The 24,212-nt window shown below is 38.6% G+C and overlaps 1 protein-coding gene across 3 annotated transcripts in view; it reads right to left on the bottom strand.

The window, feature by feature from the left end:
• IPO8 (importin 8) overlaps positions 1-24,205 on the bottom strand; it is a 49,780-nt gene extending 25,575 nt beyond the window's left edge. For all 3 annotated transcript variants that reach the window (XM_041467181.1, XM_041467180.1, XM_041467182.1), the window contains exons 1-13: positions 24,018-24,205; positions 15,787-15,868; positions 13,544-13,700; positions 12,135-12,293; positions 11,028-11,184; positions 9,660-9,749; positions 9,168-9,262; positions 8,532-8,616; positions 6,470-6,604; positions 5,529-5,628; positions 3,802-3,878; positions 2,417-2,533; positions 86-175 (exon numbers count right to left, since the gene is read on the bottom strand). In XM_041467181.1, coding sequence (XP_041323115.1) covers positions 86-175; positions 2,417-2,533; positions 3,802-3,878; positions 5,529-5,628; positions 6,470-6,604; positions 8,532-8,616; positions 9,168-9,262; positions 9,660-9,749; positions 11,028-11,184; positions 12,135-12,293; positions 13,544-13,700; positions 15,787-15,868; positions 24,018-24,101 — 1,428 coding nt within the window. In that variant the 5' untranslated portion in view covers positions 24,102-24,205. The remainder of the gene's footprint in view (positions 1-85; positions 176-2,416; positions 2,534-3,801; positions 3,879-5,528; positions 5,629-6,469; positions 6,605-8,531; positions 8,617-9,167; positions 9,263-9,659; positions 9,750-11,027; positions 11,185-12,134; positions 12,294-13,543; positions 13,701-15,786; positions 15,869-24,017) is intronic.
• Between the last annotated feature and the right edge of the window lie 7 nt (positions 24,206-24,212).

Genomic DNA, 24,212 nt, shown 5'->3' with positions numbered 1-24,212 from the left:
TCTTTCAGTAACATTCAGAATGAAATCAAACTGCAAAGGAAGGAACTGTGGCAAATACTGGAATTGATGTAAGAGGTGAACTTACTCGAGCTCTGAGGTATCCCAGGTTAGACATGAACAAGGGAAACACGTGATTTTGTAACATCAGCTCCATTTGATCCTTGAAGACACTTTTCTGTTGGAGTAAAGAAAATTTAATTTTGGGGACCATTCATTTTATATACTTCTTTCTAGCTCATAATGCATTTCAAATATCAACCATGGGAAATACAATAAATTGTCTATATAATAAAGGTATCCTCCCACAAAGAGAACTGGATCCCTTACCTTGAATAGAACCAACTCAAAAGTACAGCAAGTTCAAAACGAGGTAAGTGAAAGATCTGCACATAAAATATTCTACTTGGCATTATTCATTACAACATGTAAACTGGAATTTTCATGTTATTTAAGGCAATTAATACCAGCTGATTTTTCTTAAAAACTAACAAGGATCAATAACCTAGTAATTCCATTCTTCCTACAAAGGAGTACATATATATCTGAAGATAAATATGGGCTTAGTATGGAACAGATCTGAGTTTCAAATGAACTACAGTTACTCTAAGTATCAAAACTTACTGTCTTGGACACTACAGCAACAAATGCTACCTTTTTTCATGTTTATTAATGGATGAAGAAAATTCCCTTGTGACAGAAATTTCCTTAGTTGGAGAAGGATACTGCATGAGAGTTATTTTTCATTATTCCAACTTTTGCAAATCCCAAGATACTCACAGGAAGCTAGAACCAGCATGGAGATTTGAGACTTTCCTTATAGTCCCACAATAATAGAAAAGATACATGCTAGGGATGCTGTTACCATCCAAAGGAACGATTCAGTGGGTAAGACAGGAAAGGGTGAAATGGGACACTCAATACAATATGTATCTTACATGATCACACTTTATTTCACCAATGCATTTTTTCTACACTCATTCCCCAGCCTTCATAGAGCTGGATGAAGGACTGAGCAGAGAAAAAACAGAGAGAAAGGAAAATACTGCTCTTTTGTGCACACTGGCCAGAAGTTTGTAGGCATTGAACTGGAGCTGCTGTGGGGAGCCAGGTGGCTCAGACAGGCCCACTGTGTCTATGAGCTCCTTAGACTCAGGATCTCAGTCAGCTCAAGAGCCAGAAAGCACTTACAAATCCAGGATTTTATATGGAAACAGCTGATGGAATGTTTTAATGTGTCAAATTCCAAACATAAGAAATTCAAATTTTAAAGGGGTCTGTGGTGTTTGGGGTTATTACTCTTTTATAAAGTACAATATAACCTCATGTTTCAAGACTGAAAATTTCAAATAGGAGCAGAATACTAGAATAAATCCCCCTTTTTCCCCACAGGACAGAGATAAATATGTTAATATGAAAGTCTCCTCACAACACAAACAATGTCATCCTCATTCACTGTTATACTTCTGCATGAGGAAGGGCATTTACAATTCAAAATAATCTACAAAAATTCTGCAAAAGCTACTGATGTTTCAGGACTTAAGATCAGAAAATAGATTGGTAAAAAAACAGACGGTCAATGTCGATAAGATGTTGCTTGTAATATGAAGTCATATCCTGCACAGCAAGAAATTCAGATAAAATATAAATCACTTTTCAAAAGAAGCCTCCAGCACAAGATCATCATTCTCATGCTAAAAGTGATAATGCTTTGTCAATTACTTTTGACATGGAGCAAAGGCGCATTTTGGACTCCACCAGTTACAAAAGCACCAGGCAAATTGTAATCAATTAGAGCAACAGTGTGCATTAAATTGGCATTCAGATTCCAGAAATACACCCAAAATTCTGAAGATACTGTCTATAACAAATGGAGGAAGGCTCCTTGTTCTTCTCAGCTTTTTTCAAAACTCCCAAATGGAAGAAGAAATAAGACTTAAAGCCACTTATTGAAGAGTGAAAAAGTTGGAAAGCTAGACAGAACATCCCTGTAACGTGTTAAGTAAACCTCTTCCTGGAACCAGAAGAAGCCCATAACAGGGCAGGCTGTTGGGGAATTTCAGAAAGAATCACAGGCCATGTTGCTGATGGAACGCGTGCTTGCTTTCTTAACACTTCCATTTTCCTAGTAAAGCAGGAGGGGACCAAGGGACTGCTGTGAAACAAACAAACAGAGCTTTGGAAAAACGTGAGAAGGAAAAATCTGTGTATAAAACTGTGATTAAAAAAACAGGAAAGAATGTTAAGATTTTTTAATAAACAGACTCTCATATTCTGATTGCAACCAGAGTGCAACTCTCTACAGATTTTTATAAATATGGTTAAGGGCTAGTCATACTTTATAAAGACTATTTTATTTTAAATCATAGCTGATTTCATAGCAAGAATTACAAACTTTTTCATTTCTTTACCCACTTACCTTCAGTAAAATATCTGCCAGGGATCCTATAACATGTAAAGCTCCATCTTTTTTCCTTGGATCAATGTTTGGCTCTGTCAGAATCTGGTAGCAATATGCCATCATTTTTGGCAATACCTGTGCAAGACAGAAAACATACAATGCCCTTTAGTCAAGTTATTTTAATAGCATTGTTGAAAAAATTCCTATGACATTTTCAAGAAAAAATTTTGTCTTGGCTAGAGCAATGTGAGGTACTAAATGTAGCATCTTTCAATAGTTAAAGCGTAAAACTTTTTTCAACTTTTCAGCCAAACTGGTCAAAATTAGATTAATCTCCATGAAATTTCTCACGACTAATAGCAGTAAGGTATTTTTGTCACCGTCTTGAAGAAAATAAAAAAAAGTGATGAAAAGGCAAAAGGCTCAAACAGCACCTCGCCCACTTTTTCTCTTCTTTTCAGGCTTGTCTCACACATAAATATAAATACATATGTGTGTGAGCACATATCTATTAAAATACATACATATATTTTCAAGGAGAGGTTGGACTAAAATCTCATAAACTTAATTTGATCTATTGATTTTGGCAGTAGTTTCTGAACTTGAGTACACTTAGAAAAGTTTCTTGGCAAAACCAATGGCTGAATGTGATTTCCACACCCATTATGTCCTTTTCCTACATGCCACTGGGATGGTCTAAATACAAATTATGAAAATGAGAAGGAAGATCAGTGGACAAGAACTGTTTTGACAACAAAAAAGGAGAAAGGTCATATTCCACCTATTCCACCTAATGTAAAGACTGTGTTCTCCTCTGAAAATCCATCTGGAAATGGAGCTCCATGATTACTGGACGTTAAAATGGAGCCTAGAAAAACATTTGCCATTGTAGCCAACTGTGCTTTCTAGGGCTTGCCTGAGTATTTTTGTAGAGATTACTGGAAATACAGAAAGATCTACAGAAAAGTTATGTCCTCATTTACAGAGTAACTATATGGAATGGGTTTTGTGCTTGCTAACTTCATTGCTGCTAAGAATTTTAAATAGCATCAGTGAAAATTAATAAGGATCAGATCCACTTTCCCTCCTGCTACAGTTTGTGATGCTGAGAACAGCTGTGACAGAGGCTGTTTGTAAACCTGGAAAAATCTATTCCAATATATCTATTCCAACCCATTTTGTACCTGGCAGATGCATTTTAAATCTGCAAGAAGAATCCACTTAGTATTTATACACACCATATTTTAACTCTCCCCAAATTGACAGCATTCAGCCAGGAAACATTTAACTATGTAGCAGCAAGTATATTTTTCAAGACTAGCTTCCTGTAGCATCTTCAAATACATGGGGAAAACAACTTTATTAAGAAAAATTCAAATAATTTAAACCCACTGCTTTCATACCTCCTTTCTCTTCTTTGCAGCAGTGTAGAGGAGATTCTGTGCTGCTGTTGTTGTGGATGCATAGTCCTCAAATACATCTAAAAAAATGGGGAGAAAAGAGCATAAAAAAATTTATTTTCTGAATAATAAATTTTTTATAAACCATCTTGGTTTTGGGATATCACAAAATCTGGATGAATATATAACTTCAAAATTATTTACATTATTGTCTTCACTTCCTGGTTAAAGAGTCAGACCCAAGCTTATGTCACACACCTTACTTCTTGCCTTCCAAATCCACTGCCATTCTTCTTTCCCTTAATTAAGAATATTCTATTTATTCATTAACTCTTTTGAGACCATATACAAGGGATGAAAAATCCTGTCTCTTTTATTAATTAAAACCCCTGTAGGAAGAACAACAATGCACTCCACTACCATCTGTATACCACATGTACACATTTTTGACTTGATTTTATTAAAACCTCATGGGAAACCTTTTGTACATAAAATCTACTTAGATCTGGAGCAGTTTTAAATCTGCTGAAAGGTCAAATTTTTTAGTTTCATTCATTGCAACTAAACCTCTGCTGTTCATGTTGAAAGTATAATTTATATCTTGGGAAAAAAAAGATCTGTGCAGCAAACATGTTCTAATCCAAACATCCCCACACAAATTAAATCAAACTAAAAGATCTTAAAACATTATCTTAAAATGTGACTCAAATTACACACCAACTTTTCCTGAAAACTTTAAGATAAAACTTCATTAGGAAATACTGCCAGACTACTGGAATTCTTGTTCCAAACAAAAAAAGTGCCTCAAAAAAAAATTTCATTTAATGTACTTTGATAAGTGAGGGTAATGTACTTTGAGTGGTTTTTTACCTTCCACGATACAATCTGAATCTGTATTTAACTGCCTCAGCTACACATAAAAATAAGATTCACTACTTATACAGAAAGAACTGAATTCACACACCAAATATCAAGGATGTATTTATACCCTAGTGATCAACACTATATTGTAATTAATTTGTTGCATAACAGCTCTCCAAGCTTTTAAATTATTCTATGAATATTTAAATTCTGTTTTCACATACACTAATCCCAAATCAACTAATTAAATTTTCCCAAATGCTGCATATATATCTCTGTGGTGCCTGGCTCACAGGAGTTTTCCAGCTAAAACTGTTGTACTTTTAAAATACCTTTCTCCTTTTCAATGACATGAATCTTTTAATAAATGTAATTATTTATAATATGGCCCTATGTGTTATTCCCAAGATTTTGCACTGTGTCTTTTGAAGGAATATATATATCTAATTATCTTACAATTGAGTAGTAATAAGTGTGCAGAAGAATGTTGAAGGCATTGACAATTTTCAACAGGGAAAGAGTAAGTCAGGCCTCTTCTGGCCAAAGTGAGAGCTGCAGGAACCTGCAGACAGCTGGCACATCTGCAAGCCAGGGTTCTGAAACAGGCATTAAACAAGGGAGCAAGCCAGTCTGTCTGAGCACAAGCGAAGTAGAAAAAACTCTGAGAGAATCATTTAGATCAAAGCTACCAGCCACATAGCCCAAACTCACCTGATCTACTACCTGGTTTTAACTACAGATTGGTGAGATTTAAGAAAAAAGTTTTCTTCTTCCCATTGTTCAGGTGAAGAGAGACATTACAGTAGGATGCTGATTACTGGAACTACAGGATACAGTTATGATGAAAGCAAAAAATAAAGACAAATTACCAAATTTCATGCGGATATATTCATATGGATCCTCTTGCCAGAGCTCCTCATCCTCATCTTTGTAGCACATTAGAGAGAATATCACCTCTTCTGTTATGGTCTGATTTTAGAAAAGCCAAATACACGTAAGTACACATATAATCAAATTCCAGTACAGCAGCCCTCCACCATGCACTAATTGATTAGACTTATTTGTCTGGAGAGTTGCACTCCTCTAAGCAGTACTCTTTTATTTTGTCTACCAGAAACAAATTCACAGTACTATAGGTACTTTCTTTTTGAAACAGTCCCAGACAGCAGCAGTAGTTATACAATCTATCTTTATAATATTACATTACCATGCACAAAATACACTTCAGGATGTAGACTGTACACAGCAGAATATTACATTCTGCAGAAGGATCAGACCAACGCAATACTAAACATGAGAATGGATTTCAGAGTCCTTCCCCTTAATAGTCATGGAATTAACTAACTACAAAGGGGATCTTATGATATGAAAAAATAAAAGAGCAGGAAGATCACTTTTCATTTGTTCTTTAGTTCACTTATAAAACATGTCCATAAAAGTGGGTTTAGCTCGTCTTAGATGAATGTTCTCTTTGTGCACTATCTTTGCAATACAATCAAAAATCTATGACAATTCTGAACACCAGTAACTAATAAAAGCCAGAACACTATGACTTTCTAGCAGACTGTAAAATTTCAAATAAAAAACTTATGGAACAGAATCTTTGATTGAGTTAACATTATCTGCAATAAAAGATAGTCATATATTGCAAAACACAACCACATTTGTGTAGAAATGCTATTTTATTTCCAGATCAATTGCTGAATGATTCATGAAACCTCTTTGAAAACACAAAACCTGGGGGTCTGGGGCGTGTTTTTTAATCCCTCTGATGACATGCATTCTTTATGACTGGATTTTAAGCACTGACCTGTATGTGTGGCTTCATTTGCTTCCATGTGATAGAGTGAATCACCCCTTGGTTCAGATAATTCAATGTTTGCTGAAGAACACGTGGTGCAACATAGTCTTTTTGCCTGTACTGGTCTAAGATTCTTAAGAGAACCTAAAGAAGTGACAAATTGTTATTTTTAAATGAAGACTGAAAATTCTGCCTCATGCATAAACATGCAGTGCACTTCCTCAGTGAATATACATGAACAGATAAAGTAGTTTTACAGCAGATGTTCTAGCATTAGAAATCATTATAATGCCTTTGATCCAAAAATCATAAATAATTTAAATATCAAGGTTTTAATCCTGCAAACATTTATGCAGATGTCCACCTTTACTACTAGCCCTACCATGTGATCACTTGTGATTATAAACCAAAGATATACTTCAATAGTGAGACGCTCACAGTTTACAGAGGCCTCAGCAAAATCTGGAATAGGTAAGGAAAAGGCACAGTGAGATTTTCAAACTGCTGGCTGCTATACTTGCTAAGTGGTGTCTGCATTCATATTTAATGACAAGTCCCTAAAAAAGACAAATTACTCTGGAAGAACAGTGAAGAGAATAGAAATACTAAACCAGGAAAGAAAAATAGGTTCACCTAAGCCTCTGAATCAGAAGAGCTGCAAACCCCTTAACTTCAATGACCTATTGTAGCCATCAGATAGTATCACCTGGCATATTACTACAAACTCTATCACACAAAGCTTCTTTGGTACAAAAGTTTCCTCTACTGAAAAAAAAACAAAACACAGTACAAAGCTACTACTCTGCACCAATGGCAGGTGAATTATTAGTAAGTGTAAAGAAGTGGCATATACATGAATAACAATAAAAGTCAAGAGCAATGCATAACAAAATTTTGAGTCATATGCTTTCAGCAGAACAATTCTGCTTCATAATTCTTCAGAACATTATAATAAATTTTATTTTGAATATAGCTCCTTCATTAGGAATACTAAGTTTGATATTAAATCTTTTATATGAAATGCTCCAAGGACAAGAACTGTCTATATCTTATACAGACTCTAGCACAATGTCAGCACTTATCAACTGATGAATAGGTAACAAAGGCTTAGTCATGTAATATTCACAACAGAATTCTTACTAACTCTGCAAGGAATAATGATAAATCACTATTTAAGAGCCAGAAATTGAAGAAATGTGCACATCATCCAGCACATTTATCTTGAAAGCTAAACTGTTCCCTCTGCAACACAGTTTAATACCTTAACAGACAAACTTTAAGTATTTCAAATTATAACTGCCCATGGGAGTCTGTTTTTCTGCTCAGGAGTTACACATTGCAAGGAATTTAGAAAAGATATTAGGCTACTTCCCTTTTCATTTAATTTACAGCCTTACCACAACCGCCCCCCTTCCTTAGTTCTTCCTGATGGATAAACTAGTCTGTTGTCAGACTGGATGAAGTAGAGTAATTTTGTTTAGCAACTTCATCAGAATTGAATTGTCTCCACACACCATGTTAAACACAAATAATTAGCATTCCTAACAAAAATAATTTCCTTGCAAACGGTGCATTTAGGTTATATTTTCACATAATATGCTTTCCAGGAATAAAATAATGTTCATTGCTGTTCTCCAGACATCTTCTAATCTGCTTGTATCTTCCTGAAATAAAACACTGTCATTGGATTGTGTGCCTAAGTTTGCAGCAAAAGCACTTGAGAAAGACAGGCCTGAAAATACACCCTTCTGTGAAATGAGGCCTCTGCACCAAAAGTGTTCCTCTCAGTTTTATCTAGAGTGCTTACACATGACAATAATACCATTTTATCAGCACTCACCTTTTCTGAGAGTTTTCCTGCAGTGTTTTTTGAGTTGCTGAAAAATTGTGTTATTATACCTCAGCTGTATGGCACTGAGTTCTAAAGAATTTTTCAGTCACTACAAGGAAAACCTCACAGACTCTCATCATTTTTGTTCAATAAATGAACCTCGACACAAGCACACTGTTAAAAAGTAATAAATTTCTTCAGTCAAAATAATGCAATTCATAAAAAATGAACAGTGCTTACCTGTTGTATGCCCACAGCATAGGTTTTTAAAAAGAAGTCTGAGAATTCAAAGTATTCTTTAGTTACATTTCCAGGACTTCCATATCTTTAAAAGGAAAAGGGCACAGATGTTTACACTATGAGAAGTCTATGGCGTCAGGAAAATATAGTACTTCCTAAACCATACAGGAACCTGGGTGGTCTTGCATCCGCAAAGGAAAAATTTACCACAGGTTCCTTCTAAGCCATCCTTTCCCACTTCCCTTTTCTTAAATTATCCCAGGGTAATTATTACACTCAAGTAAACACGGCTTTTTTGTTGCAAGCTCTGTAACTTCCATGTTTATGGATTTCTTTTCAAATCTTCCCCTGCCTTTATGTTTGAGAATATAAACACTTGTAGCTGAGTGTATTAAAATAAATATGTAGTTAGATAGATTTGCTTTTCCTGTGGGGCAAGTTTCTTGCCATCTTAAGGGAATCAAATCATTTCACTAAGTGCTGAGACCAGCAGTTGTGCCAGTGCAAGGCAGAGGACAGCAGCAGGAAAACCTCTTCAGCGACCAGGAGCTGTTAAATTGATCAAACTGTCATCTCTACTTGCATGCCAAGTAATGGCACAGACTTGTAACCCAAATTTAGCTTTTAATCAGTTACCGTTCAAAGAGACGAGCTACAATATGCAATGCCCACTTCTTGCATTTCCACCACACCAGCTCTGGTCTGTCATCTTCATCAATTTGCAAAGTCTCCTACAAACAAATACATTTATTTTTAATTAGTTACATCATTTGTTGAGAAGCAATTATGCTTTAAATATTCCTTGCTAAGTAAACTAATACAAACACACAGCATGGACTAAAGCTTTGATTCTGTTAACAGTTACATGATATTCAGGAATTTTCAGTTATATTAATTAGGTTGTATAATGTGTATGTGCAATACCTGCACAATGCCTGTACCTTAATTTCAAAATTATGCATATTTAAGAAATGCAAATTCTCAGATACACTTGAATACTACATCACTCTGGCTCAAAAATCCAAGGATAAGAATCTTAAGAAAAGAACACTTAGAAAATCTTTACACTGACTGTTCCTCAAATGCCAACACACAAGTTTCAGAGGTCTTTACAAAGCCAGAACTCACCAGTGGTACATTTCTATCAATGATGGTCCGGAAGATCTCCATCCACTGAGTCATAGTCTGGTTATTCACCAACTGGAGGGGCAATGCATACTGCAATAAGGGAAAAAACACAGGCATGAAATACTATATTTCACTGTAAAAGGCAGATCTTTCTGCAGCAGTTACATTCTAAGGAAGATAAGGGTTTAATAAAATTAAAACCAATTAGGTTACACATCAACACTACTTTCTTGGTACAACTTGAAAAGGAATTTCTGAGCAGACATAATCTGAGGAAAGTTCCTCAGTCTAAGAGCTTGACAACTGTTTTTCTTCTTTGCAACAGCCCAGGTACTTTTTAGGATTACAGCAGTATCAGTATTAAAGGGCTTTGGCAAACTAATAGCATTTTAGCAAGCAAAATGTACTCACCACTGACAGAACCAGAGGACACAAGCTGCACCAAGGGGAATATAGGTTGGATATTAGGAACAAGTTTTTTATGGAAAGAGTGATAAAGTTCTGGAATGGCCTGCCCAGGGAGGTGGTGAAGTCACCACCCCTGGATATGTTTAAAAAAGGATTCGATGTGGCACTCAGTGCCATGGTTTAGTTGAGGTGTCAGGGCATGGGCTGGACTCAATGATCTTGAAAGTCTCTTCAACCTGGTCATTCTGTGATTCACTACTGCTACCTACCTACTATCCCATAAACCTCACTTCTCTACAAAATCCAAAGAAAAGTAACGATATTCAGCCAAGTTACTGAAAAGAAAAATAGGATCTTGGTATTTTTAAATTCTCCATCCACTTAGTAACAAACTATTTTAGTTTTTCAACACGCACTAAGAATTTTCAGGCTGCTCCTCATGAAGGACCTGGTTTGGTTTCTGATTGTCAGCACTCTTTCACAAAACTCATCTCAGTAAAAGCCAAACTCATCTCTCTGAAGTGCATGTGCCTTAATACATTGTGTCTGCCAGATTTTCAGCAGGTAATGAGAAATGCCTCCTAGTGAAGTGCAATATTTGACAATTACACTACAATATTCATTACTGACACTTTCAGAGGCCAACCACATGGTCTAGATACGTAGTTTGTATCAGTCTATGTGCAACTTCATAGAAATAGGAGCACTTCTCTAGTGAGATTACAGATACAATGTGCAAAAGCACCCTACATTCATTAAAAATTTAATCTGGGTGATGATGTGACTAGTTTCAAAGCAGAAAAATCTATAAATATCCTATTTCTATAACAGCTGTTTATTGTACGTGACTTTTTCCATCCAAAATGGTATTCTTATTCAATCACACCTCTGAATGTACTGAAAAGAGGTCATTGTGCTGAGCAAAGTAAAAGTTTGGTTTTCCTCTACACAGATGCTAACCTGAACAAGAGCATAGAAGATTTTTAAGATTTGTTTCTGAAGCAGTACAGAGTAATGGGAGTTATCAGGCAGAAGCTGGATCATCTGCTGCTGAATCCGAGGCAAAAATATTTGCATGGCTGCTATGAGGGGATCTCGTTCCTCTGCCTTTTTGTACCTGCAATGGAAACAAAAATGTTGGTCCAGGGTCTACACAATGGTGATTCTAATGCCTATTCCCCACCAACAATTTAATTTTGGTGCCCTAAAAAAACCAAAAAAATAATATCCAGCACACACTCAATCACTCTCTCCTCCTCTAACCCCCATCTGAACCCTTTGTGCAAATTCACTAAAAATACCTATAAATGAAAAAATGGAAAACAATAAACATTGCCTTACACAAAGGCAGTTACTGAGAGGAAGAACTATCATTCTTTACTACTGAATTGTCACCTCACTGGAGCATGGATTTGAATTTCTCTGCTGTTCATACCAATGAAGTTGGTGTGCTGAACAAATGGAAGTGAACAGTCATTGAAAGGGAAAGACAATTCCTTGCTTTGGAAAAGATTCTCTTTCTCCATTTGCATTCCTTTTGTGTGGTTTATACATATGTTTCTAATAATAGGCAATTAAAGGTATGAGTGATAAGCCCCACTACACTGCTCCTAATTTATGCTTTGTGGATTTAGACTACCAGGAAGATGCTACAGGTAACAATATGCAATAGCAGTATGTGACAATAACAGCACTGTATTCATGACATAAAAGCAGAAAATAATTTGCATTCATACATCTAGAATTTGGGGTATCTTCAAACAAATAAAGTTACAATCCTAAGGATTTTTTTTTACACCCAGATCAAAAGTATAAAGTCTCAAGAAAAAAGTTGCAGTAAATTCATACAGATTATTGCTGGCAGCTCTGCTTTCAATTCACTAATGATACAAAGATGATGAATATTTTTCATTTATTTGCAGGAAAGGAAACACATGATAATTATTAGTTCCCATTTTCTATCTGAATTCCCTTGTAGAACTGCCAGTGCTCTTAAGAATGTCATTTTCAGTAATCAACTTAGACTGAAAGTACCAATTCCTCATCTACTGATGGACATCAACTTACTCATAAGTCTTCACCAGCTGATAGAGGCACAGGAGGCTCCCAAGCCAGTTCCCACTGTTTGGAGACTGCAGGTAGTATCCTATCTTGTCTACCACAGCTGTCCAATGGCCAGGGAAGTCATGCTTAATGATAGCACGGAGGCACATTGTCAGCTGAGCTCTGGTGCAGGGAGAGAAAAAAAAATGTAAGTGAATAAGGTCATAGCATAGTGTTTAAATTAAAGGATAATTCCCAAATCTTGGTTTATTTGCTACAATACCTATATTATGTCATAAGCATCAAATATATTTTGACAGCACTGAAAAAGTTCTGGGAAGTAGCAGAGGAGAAGCAAGAAAAAAATCCGACTGGATTTAACTTGAAAGAATAAACTAATTTCAGAACATTTTAGCTACTTTTCTCCCCCCCTCTTCACATGTATCAATCAGTATTTTAAAAGAATTACTTGCTCATGGAACCAGCTAGCTTTGTGCTTTGACAATGAATGTTTATACTTGCTTATCAAGCTGAAAGCAACCACAAAAACACAAATTTGTATGTTTTCATTAAAGAATAATGGCCTGTGTTATGATCCAACCACAGGCTCCTCAAGAAATTACAGTTTTCCTGGGACCTTTTAGAACAGCACTTTCTCAACCTCCAAAGCATATGGCAGAGCCAATTAGTTAAACAACATCTTACTGTTTCTCTCCTGCCACACACTTTTAGATGCCACTCACAATGGCGGGGCAAGGCAGAACTGTTGACTGACTAAACTGAGGTGTGACTAAAAAAGCTGAGCAGCATTGAACTAAAACCCATGGAGAAATACTTTTAGTTCTGCTAGGCAATGAAAAAACAAAGCTTGCAGAAAATATCAGTTCCCATCCTATCAGCCTCACTTTAATTAAAGGGGTGAAAAATCCTAACTGTAGTTTGTCTGTGATTTTTAACTATTCTTCAGCAAAAGCAGAACCATAATTCTTCATTCTTTTAATACCTTAAAACCAATAACGCTAAATACATAGTTAAATACTCAGGTTACATATAAAAATTGATAAAGTAATTAAGAAAAGAGCTACTAGAAAAAAAGAATCTTGGACAGTATTTCCCTGAATGATTAATTCCATATTGCAGACAGCCCTGTATATACTATCTGCCTTGAATCAGCCAAACAGACAGGCTGTTACTGCAGCAAGTGTAACAAGACACTTTGAACAACACCCTTAGAGGATAAACCGCATCACAGGGCTCACTGCCAGGTTACTACTTTTCTGAAAGACACACATGAATAAGTGTAAACAGATTATTATTACTTTGGCAAAAAAAGTACTTGTCTCATCTTCCAAAACATCGAGATTCTCACGTTTACAGCATCAGACTGGCAGGTCTGAAAACCTGAGCAAACATATCTGTGCAATGTAAGGTACCTCACTAAGTCAGGAGAACGAATTATTCCTTCTACAATGTTATCCCGAATCTGCTGCCGATCATTTTCATGAATATTAAATGGGAAAACCGCTTCTCCAGGAGGTGGCTCACGGTCCGGCCAGTACTGGGTCACCATGTTCTTCAGGTAAATGGCAGCTAAGGACAGACAGTGGGGAAAGAATAGTTTAATTCTACACATTGCCCAGTGCTCAATGTGTAGAATGGCTAAAAGTAGAACAAAGAGTTGAAAAGGCAACTGAAAACCACCACATGAATTCTTAATAATTATGGGCACTGAGCACAGCTGAATCAGAGAAACATTTTTCTTATGATTTCACACAAGATCAGGCTCAAGCACCTGATCAGAACAGACCAGGATAATACTTCCATCAGCATCTATCAAGGTCCATTTTTACTACAGCAGTCTTCCTTATGAAAATAATATCCCATCATTCTAAACAAGCCAACAAAAATCTACTTATGTGTGTTTTCACTCATTCCTAAAACAACAACTCAAGCTCAGCAAGTGTAGTTTTGGAAGGGTCGTGTAAACAAATCACTGCACACACAGATGGGACACTCTGCTTGGGGAAATGCCCAGTATGAAACTGGCACATGGCCTACCTTCTATTCAGACAGAAATGTTTGTTGTGAATTCCCTAAGCTTTATTTTACCATTAGGATGTCCCATAATACCTTCGAATTGTTCCCTTCTGTCTCACATGAAAAAACCAAGAAAAATAAAGTTAATCTTCATCAGAAAATAAAGCAGCATTTATGCATCAGTACTAAAATGTCTGAAGGCGTTCTTCAGGAAACATAAGAAATATGGTATGAGGCACTAAAGGAATGTTCTTAATAAACTCTTATGCCTGGACACTGTTTTGGTTGATTACTAGCTAGAGTTTTAAAGTAGAAATAAGATATCCTTGGGTACAATCATTTCTTTTGGTGATAAGAAATTGCAAAGCATGAAAACATGTAGTCTGTAAAATATTTTATAGGAGCAAGAGGAAAAAAAACTCTTTGTCTATGACACGCCAGACTAGACAGACAAGAAACAGGTCCTGAAAGACCAGCCCAAGACTTTAATTTATTTTGTCCATAGATCTTGTTGTTATACAAATTTTTGGCTTTAAAAAATTCCCAGGGAAGTCTGTTGGCTTGCAAATATGACTTAAATGTGCTTTTCCATTTTACACCCCTATTCTGTAAAAAAAAAAACCAACATTCTACATAGTTGTTTTTTCCCCTGAATGGTACTGAAATGAGAGATTAATTTATAAAAATGACCTTATGGAGTTTAGATTAAGCCTCAAACTTTACTACAGAATGGACTAACAACACCATTCAAAGTTGGATTATCTTTGAAAAAATAAAGGCCAGCATGACAAACAGAATATGTCAGCATGCTCCAAAGCACTCAGGGGATTAATGGGATCTGTAAAAAAAAAAACCCCAACAGTGCTTCTATGGGAAATGCTGTTCCACAGGATAAAAACAAAGCTGTGAATGAAACAGTATTAATTAATTTACTGAAAGACCTGAACAGTCTCTGTATCTGACAAACATATTACACAGGAGTAGTTAAAATGAATTATGAGAATTTAGAATCTGATCTTCCACAAATGCATACACTGAAGTTAACTACACCACTATACCTGAACTCACACACACAGCTGAGCAATCATTCCAGACATGCTCAGACTGTAACTGTTCAACTTATCTGTGATGGGACCTTCCTTCATATCTATTTATTTAAGTCACCAAGATACTGACTAAATGTTTGTGGCTACCCTTGATCTGTGAATTAAGGAGTGATTTCCCTTTTTCAGAAATTTTCACTTTTCCAGAGGAAAGAGATTCAAATAGAGAAACAAGCACTCAAATGCGATACCCTTTTCTATTTTTAAATTCACACTTGTCTTGGCATCATTACTTCTGCACCACCAGGAGAAATAGTACCTAAGGGTTCTCAGTTTTGAGTAGAAATCATGCTTTTTTCTTATCAGTATCACAGCAATCCAGTAGGGATCACTATACACACAGGGAAAGCTGAAGTAGGACTCTATCCTATACCCATGGTTTCATCTGACCCTCATGAGGGAAAGAAAGAGCAAAGATAGATCCCTTTCATTTCCTCCCCAGAACAAACCTGAACTGACTTAAACAGCAACAGTTCAAGAGTCTGTTCAAGGGACAGACTGACTGAAGGAAAATAGAACAAGGGATTTCATCTCACCTGCTTGACGCACCGGAAATTCAACTTGATCGGATACTATGATTTGCAGCAGACTTGGAGCAAAGTTGATGATCTTATAGGACTGAAATACACAGACAACACAGTTAGTTAAGTCACTAAGTAGACTGTATTAGCAAATGCTGAATGAGGAATACAAACTAAGGATTTTGCACTGCTTTTGCAACCTCCTCATGATGTATGAAAGGTTTCAGGACTTGAATTTACCCAGACCTGCAGAAATCCAAATACTTACTTGTAAAAGCAAAGCATTGCACATGGGTGGAATAAGTAATTATATATATATTGGTATATATATTATACACCAATAAGAAAAGGTTCTCAATTACAGATTAGTGACAATAAATATTTAAATAATTCTAAGAATACATAGTGAAAAATACTAGATATCTGTCTTTGAATTACTCAACTTAGCCCCGTAAGTCAAACGGACATTGACAAGCTTCACCAATACATGGCACTTATTAGCAAAATAGTTTGTGGTAAAACAGCAATAGCGAAGAGATTTTAAAAAATCATTTAGAATTGTTTTCAAGTGTAAACAGCATCTGCATTCACCATATACAATTATCTTTTAGCAAACTAGATGCATAGTGCATCTTAATAAAAACTGGGAAAACAGTGGGACAAACATTTCCAATTAAAATCAAGTGTAGGCAGACAACACTTCAAAACCCACAGCCTCCATGGGAACTTTTCAAACACTTTTGCCATGCAGCCATGCAGCTGAAGAATTTCAAAGAGAAAACAATGCTCAGTGAACTTCTAAGCAAAGCACACCAGATTTAAAAGATGTGACAATCTGATAGCATTATCCTGCTGCCATCCACCAGGGCTCCTCCAGTGAGGAATCGCTGACCCAGCGTGGTGCAGTTACTACTAAGCTTTGGCAGATGACTACTGGTAGGTCAGATCTTTCATCCCTTGGATCCATGTGTTTTACGTTCAAAGAGAGGGGTTTCTTGGGGCTAGATGGCAGCAGCTTTCTGTATTTCACCTTTTATAGTATTTCTTCCCACTAGATTATGCCTGGCAGTTCTGTGGTTGCTCCCAGAGTTGTGCTTAAAGCCCAAGTATTGAACATCCTCCTATAGAACTCTGCCTCATTCAAAAGCTGTGAAATAAAAGACACTTTCTGCTCTTCATGTCCCCAGTTCTTTGATCTACCATATCCATAACAAGATGAAATTACACTGCTTTCATGATGTCTAAGTGTCCCAGCTGCATCGCGACACTAACATTCAATAATTTCACCAAATCACTTAACTTTCTGGCCCTCATTTTATTCACTATAATGATAGTGTAATTCTATCTCAGAGACTCATTTGATGTTTATAGAGTAATCTGAGATCTGAGATAAAAGCAGTAGTGGCAAATCAAAAGCATACTCTCCTGCAATTTCCTTCTCTATAAACTTTAATTATCCCTAAGAAACGTTCCCAATAAAGTAACAGCTGAAACATCCAGCACAGGAATTCCATTTATCTACAGACATGGTGAACTTGTTGAAGCATACTGGATTCCAAGGATCACCTTTTAATCCAGCAGCCTGGAGTACAAATCTTGCCCTTCAGTCACTACTGGACAACATTGGTGTGTTCTGACAGGGCCACAGTCGAGTGCAGCATCCTCCAGCACTCAACACCCAAGCTGCATGGAGATAAGGAAAGCACGAGAAATCGCAGCAGCACAGAAACCCAAAACCATGCATGAACTCTAACCATCCTTTTTGTTCTCAACAGTCCTGTACACTGTTCTCAGACCCACTCTACAAAGCTTTTACTACTATAAACACACCAATTAAAAATGCAGCTTTTGCAAAATGTTGTTTTGTTGGTGATGGCTTCCTGCTGCAATCCTACCACATCTAGGCTGGACACAGTGCTAACAATATTATTTCCCTTTCCTTGTCCCAACAGTTTTTACTGAATCTACATTAAAATCACTGCTAGTTCAGGAAGCTTTATGAGTACTACTTGTGCTGGTGCACAACTGCTCTCCCTGAAGTTTTGCCAGGATCTACACAAATATGGTTATTTGCCTCCGTGCCAGACCCAGTCAGCAAGCACCCGGAGTGACAAAGGAAGCCACAGTGTCCCCGAGGGGGTCTCACCCCACCAGCACAGCGCTATGTGCGTGTCTTTACATTTCACACACCACCACCCCTACAGAGATCACCAGGCCCATGAAATCCTTCTGTTCCCTTCTATTGTCGTGCCCATAATTTAGATTTTTACATAGCTCTGTTTACTACTATTATCAGAAACAAGAAGACTGTGGGGATCAACAGAGACCATGAGCCCACATTAGAAACAAGACACACGATTCTGTTGTATTTGTGAAGCTCAAATTACATCCTGCTCATTTGTGCAGCAACAAACCCAGGTCAGGAAAACTACACGCTGTTTGCAGTTTTTAGAACAGAGGACTTTTTAAAAAGCTGCATGCAGCAACATTTTTCCTATACCAGCACATTCTCATCGGTTTAGTTGTCATGCTAATTGTGATCTTGGGATGTGTCCCTTCCCTGCGTTGCTCCGGACATCAGCAAACAAAGCTGGACCTATCATAGGAGCAGGTGCAGAGCAATTGTCAGGTGTATACTGTGACATGGAAATAGACACAGAAGAGAGTTTGGAGCTAGATGAGTTCAAAAAGACAGTTCTTTGTATCACTGCAGCTGCACCTTAACAAAAGGAGAGCAGAAATAGTGTCAGTGCCACAGGAGCACAAAACTATCTGCTGATTTTGAAGAGCCATGCCCAGGAGCCGCAGGGAGGCACCAGATGGCTGAAACAGACCTTCAGCACAACTCCCACAACACAGCACGTTGCTTTGTGCACTGGGTGAATAATTACACTGCCTTGAACCCACGTTGCTGGGATCTGGTAAAACTTCTTGTGAAAGTGCTGATCCACTGGGGCACACGTTTATTTTGAAAGAGAAAGTTTTTGAAAAGCAAACTTTCACTGAGTACTTACAAAGAGTTATTATTTTAAAGCTGTGTAAAACACATACAGACTGTTCTTGCATAAATCCCAGATCAGAGCATTTATCTTAAAAGAGAATCGCACTTAATTTCCACTGGGATTAAGAGGATGGGATACAGCAGTGTGCAAGGCTAGCAGCTATACTGGGAGAGGCATACAGCAGTGGGAAGGCATAACTGGGTAAATTTACAGCAGAGGAGAAGAGATGCATATGACCCATATGTGTTGTTCCATCTGTGTCTACTGTCTCAGGATCTGTGCACTGCAGCTGCACAGCTTTTTGCACTCGGTTCCTTCACCTTTGGCCTGATGAATCCTTCCCTGCATCACTATCACAGCTCCAGGCTTCAAAAGATGAGAGAACACATCTTTTTCTGCCTATCCCCTCTTCCATTTGATTAGGTACAGAACATATGACAGACAAGCAAGCCTCAGATGGGCCACTGAAAAACATCAAGATGAAGACCATCACTTGTAAAGGGCCAGAATACAAGGAGAGCAAAAAATACATTAAAATCTCCCCAAATGGATCCTACTGAAGCAAATACTTCTCATATCTAATGCTCATATTTGGCTCCCAGGTTCTCACACATCATACACTGCTAAACTCATTTCATAAAGCATTATTCTTGTGTCTTGCTTGCTGTCACATTCAAAGACCATAACTGCTCCAGAACCACAAGAGACAGTAACCCGCCCACTGTACTGATGGCAACCACAGTGCCTGAGTGCAGAATGGCACTGAAAGGTGCTCCTTCCCCTGCAAAACATCAGGACACCCTAGGACAATGGATATGGGAAATCCAGAAGCCTTCCATCACATTCTGCAAGCCCAGATCATCCTTCTCCACCAGCAGTAAACACCATTTTTGTACCTCTGAATACAAGTATGGCACATAAACACTGAAAAAACAAGGCGCTGCATCTTTGTTTGCAAAAACAAACACATAAAAGAAATTTGTACCTTGAATTAATGAAAAATGAACTTTTTACAAAGATAATTTCAAGGCTTAAACACATCTGATCCAAATGCTCAGCTACCTGGTTTATCAAGTCTTATTTTCTGTTTCTGTGTACTAAAAATGTATACTTAGAAATTCCACTGGTAAACTTAGGAGTATTTCTGCAGTTGTTAATAACATTTTCACTCTTGTTTTTTTACGCTGTCAGTCAGAGACAGTTGTTAAAACATACCAGAACTTCAAAAGATACTTTTTTTCTTTCCCTGCCTATATGCAAAGATACTATGTAGGGAGGGGGAAACACACTGTTTCCACACAGAGTGAAAATAAGCTTGTGTAAGAACCCACCTGAATTTCTTTCCTGTATGGGTTCTGCTGCCAAATTCATCCAGTATCAAAGCAACTTCACTCTCCACATAACTTTTGATTATCCAAATCAACTTCCTCATCAAATTGGTTTCAGATTTCTCCCTCTAGGTACCATGAAGTGCTCACTGGCACTTACAGAATGGCCTTAAGATCCCTGCCTACTATAGCAGCCAGCTCAACAAAGATGTGGAAAGATATGGAAGGAAGCCAAACTTTATTCTGGATTCTTCTGCTTTTGGGTAATCTTTTCACACTTCTTCCAGCACTACTACTCAGTTGCTGTCAAAGCCAAATTATGTAACTCCTACTCAGTATTTTAAAAGCCCAACTGTATTTCTGCAATTGAGTTCTTGTTTTCTCCTTTGCTACAGGCCAAAGGAATGTGTTACAGCATGTTGGGCCACTGAAGATTAGTGAATCTTCAGTGGCCCAACATGCTGTAACACATTCCTATCTGAACTAGAATTACAATGACTCTGTATGTTCAGTAAAGTATATTTCACAGCACTCTAAGAACTGGCACATGAAAGCAGTATATAACCATAACATAAATAAATAAATGAACCTAGCAAAAGTCCTTGAAGTCCACAAGACAGATGTAACAGGAGTAATAGCCTGGAACAGATACTGACAAATGATGCACAAAACTGAGTCTATTCCTTGGTATGATAACAAACCTTTCTACTAAGTACGGTGTGAGTGATAAGTATCATCATCAAGTGCACTCTAATTACATTACAGAGCTGAACTAAAAAAAGGCAGGGCAGGAGGCCAAAAGAAAAAGAGGGGGAAGGAAAGACATGTACGCTTAGAAACCCAAGAGGCTAAAAAGGAAATGGCAGCAATTACATGAGATAGACACTGACTTGGCAGGAAACTGCTCTAGTTTAGCAAGAATCAGATATCAAATAAATCCCACACTTATATTTGTGTTCAGATCACAGAGAGAAGTGAAGTTTGTTAATGATTTCAAAGTAGCATCAACCAAGGAGAAAGATCAGAAAAATCCTACTAAGAACTGAATGATCTATAGAACTGCACCAACAAAAATGGAGTTGGGTAGGAGGCCAAAGTACATGGTCAGGTACTCAAGGATGACAGAACTTCTGCTAAAAACTGGAGGTTTGTGAGTGAAGAACAACAGAATAACATGATCAAGGAACTTTGGTATATTGAGTGATAAGAAACATGTAGATGTTGGACACAAAGAAGATAATTGTAGATTTAGTATTTAACGAGGTATTAGCAGCTTTGAGCACAAGACTTTCTGGAACATTACAAACACAAATGACCAGACTCCACAAGAAGGATTATTTCAAAGGGAAACCAGTGCAGAGAAGAGCTGTGCTCCTATTACTAGATTTCATAAATTCAGTTTTATGATATGGCAAAGGAAACACAGCCTGCTGAGGCTAAAAAAACAGGCTTCTAGGGGACCAGCCTCTGACAAATCTGTCAGAGAGGGTACCAAGAAACCTGAAGTAAGATTGTCACAAATGGATATAAATTGACCATAAACCAATTTTGGCTGAAAACCAACACTTGTTTCTAGCTGCAAGAGGAAGAAAATTCACAAGTAGCCTTCTAATAGATAAAAAAAGGACCAAAAAAAAAAAAAGGAATCCAAATTCCATTTCTGAATGCAGTTAGGTGATAATCCAGAAGGCAGACAGCAAATTCATTGATTCGTGTGTATCTTTACGCAGTGCAGGAACATACAGAGGAGAAAGAAGCATTTTCAAATATGTTGGGACTACTTACACTTAGAAAAGCTTTTATTCATGTAAACTCTATTCCCTGTGCTCTACACTGTAAGCAAACTGGAGTCAGGACTATTAGGATATTGTTCTAAAGGACTCTGTTCTGGTACAGCACGGAGGAGGTACTGTCTTGGTGCACCAGTAGGATTTCCAGTGTCTGGGAAGCTCATGGCACTACCTGGATTCAAAGCTGAATGCCAGTGTACACTGCAGATGAGGTAACACAGGCAAGTTTTACCTCAACACCCCCGAGCCTGTCTCAAGAGCAGCATCCCTGTAACTACGGCACAGAACAAAGGTGACTCCCGTGCTGTTTGGCCAGGGGCTCCATCACCACCTCGGGTACTTATTGACAGAGAATTTTCTGTTTGGTTGGTAGACTGTTCCCTTTGCTAGAACAAGACAAATGCTAAAACAGCACCTGGATTCCAGCACTTGCAGGAACACAGGGACATGTCAACACTACCATCAGATACACGGGAGGGAAGTCTGACACGTCGCTTTGAAGCCTTGCTTCAAAAGCAATAAAAAGCTTCAAGATGTCAAAGTCCCACACTGAGCAACATTGCTCAGGAGCACTTTTATTTCTCTCATCCAGAGTCATGTCAAACCCAGCACTGCACCAGCACGTTATGTCAGATACATCATGCTTCACCTAGTAACAGTAAGTATGTCTCGATTCCAGGATTCATTCTTCATAACAGTTAGAAAAAAGAAAACGCATCAAGTATTTTCAAAGAAAATTCTGCATCTCAACCTGTTCTGAGTAAGTCTGCATGCACTCTTGCATCTAAAACCTGAGTCTTTCATGAGAATTGCACTATCCATCACTTAAACTTAGAACATTTTACAGCTCTCAGTCTTAAAAGGCTGTCAAGACTGTTCCTGAGCTTCCCAGTACTACTGGTGATGACAGCATTAGGAGCAGGACCCAGGAACCCAGGAGCTGCCTCTTTGTTCTGAACAGAACCCTGTAGTAGCAGTAGTTTGTGTTGTTGTTTAGACTGCTGTGCAACAGGCTGCTGACAAATATTTGTCATTCCCCTCTCAGCCCTTAACAGTAGGGATAAAAACAGATACTGATGCATTTTTAAAGTAACTATGCCAAAAAGAGGGAAAAAGCCTTGCATCCTTATCCAAATATTCACAAGAGCATTTTCAATGTCCAGCACTTAATCCACTGATTTACTAAAGGAATTTACCAACTGCTAAAGCAAGGATTAGCTATATCTAATTCAGAAGGAGTTTTAAGTTGCCTAAATATAAAACTAAGCTGGAGGAGCAATCCTGAATAGCATAATTCCTGACAACCAATTCTCATTGACTATTTTTTTAACACAGCAACACAACCAAAAAAATCCCAAGCCCTCAAAGAGAACTGATCAAATATTCCATCAAAGCATAGAGATTAAAGTGCTATTAATGCTGTGCAAGGGAACTTTCTATTTTCTCAAACGTTCAAAGCTGGGGTCATAGTTTCATTCAGTGCATACTGTCGCTGCTCTAGGAAAAGGTTTTTCCCCCAGAGGGTGGTTGGGCACTGGAAAAGGCTCCTCGGGGAAGTGGTCACAGCACCAAGGCTGACAGAGTTCTACAAGTGTTTGACAACACTCTCAGGCACATGGTGGGATTCTTGGGGATGGTGCTGGGCAGCAGGGCCAGGAGTTCGACTCGATGATCCCGACGGGTTCCTTCCAACTCCGCATATTCTGTAATTCTATCATTAACTGTAGGATGCCACGACACATACTGCCCATGAAACCTAAGGCGCCTTCCTCCAACTCGCACTTGCCGTTCTGAACGGGACAGAACGCGCCCCCGAGCGTCACTGCCGCCCGTCCCGTGAGCGCCAGGGCGCGACCCGCGCAGGGCCACATCAATGTCATCCCTTCCAGCACCGAGCGGCAGCGCCCCGGCCACGCCGAGATGCCGCGCTCGGGAGCGCCTGCCCTGGAGTCCCAGCACCGCGGTCACCGCCGAGCGAGGGCAGCGACCCGCCCGGCCCGGCCCGGCCCGGCCCCGCTGCGGGCGGCCGCCCCCGACGCCGAGCGCAGTCGCCCCCCGCCCCTGCCGGCGGGGCCGGACGCCCCCGTGCCGCGCGTGGGGCGGGCCGCCCGCGGGTCCCCCCTCACCTGGTTGAGCTCGTTCTCGGCGGCGACGCGCAGCTTGGGGTCTATGGTGCCCTTCAGCGCCTGGATGATCCTGTTGGGATCCATCTTGGCCTTCGCCCGCCGGCAGGCAGCGCTTTCCCGGAGCAGCAGGACGCGGAGGAGCCGCCGCTAGCGCCGCCGCCCCCCCGTGCCACCAGCGCGGGCCCGCGTCCCCCC

This window comes from Pyrgilauda ruficollis, unplaced genomic scaffold (assembly GCF_017590135.1).
Source record: "Pyrgilauda ruficollis isolate IOZ18807 unplaced genomic scaffold, ASM1759013v1 scaffold201, whole genome shotgun sequence".
Lineage (NCBI taxonomy): Eukaryota > Metazoa > Chordata > Aves > Passeriformes > Passeridae > Pyrgilauda > Pyrgilauda ruficollis.
The sequence above is the reverse complement of the archived record's forward strand: the minus strand, read 5'-3'. Positions and strand labels throughout refer to the sequence as shown.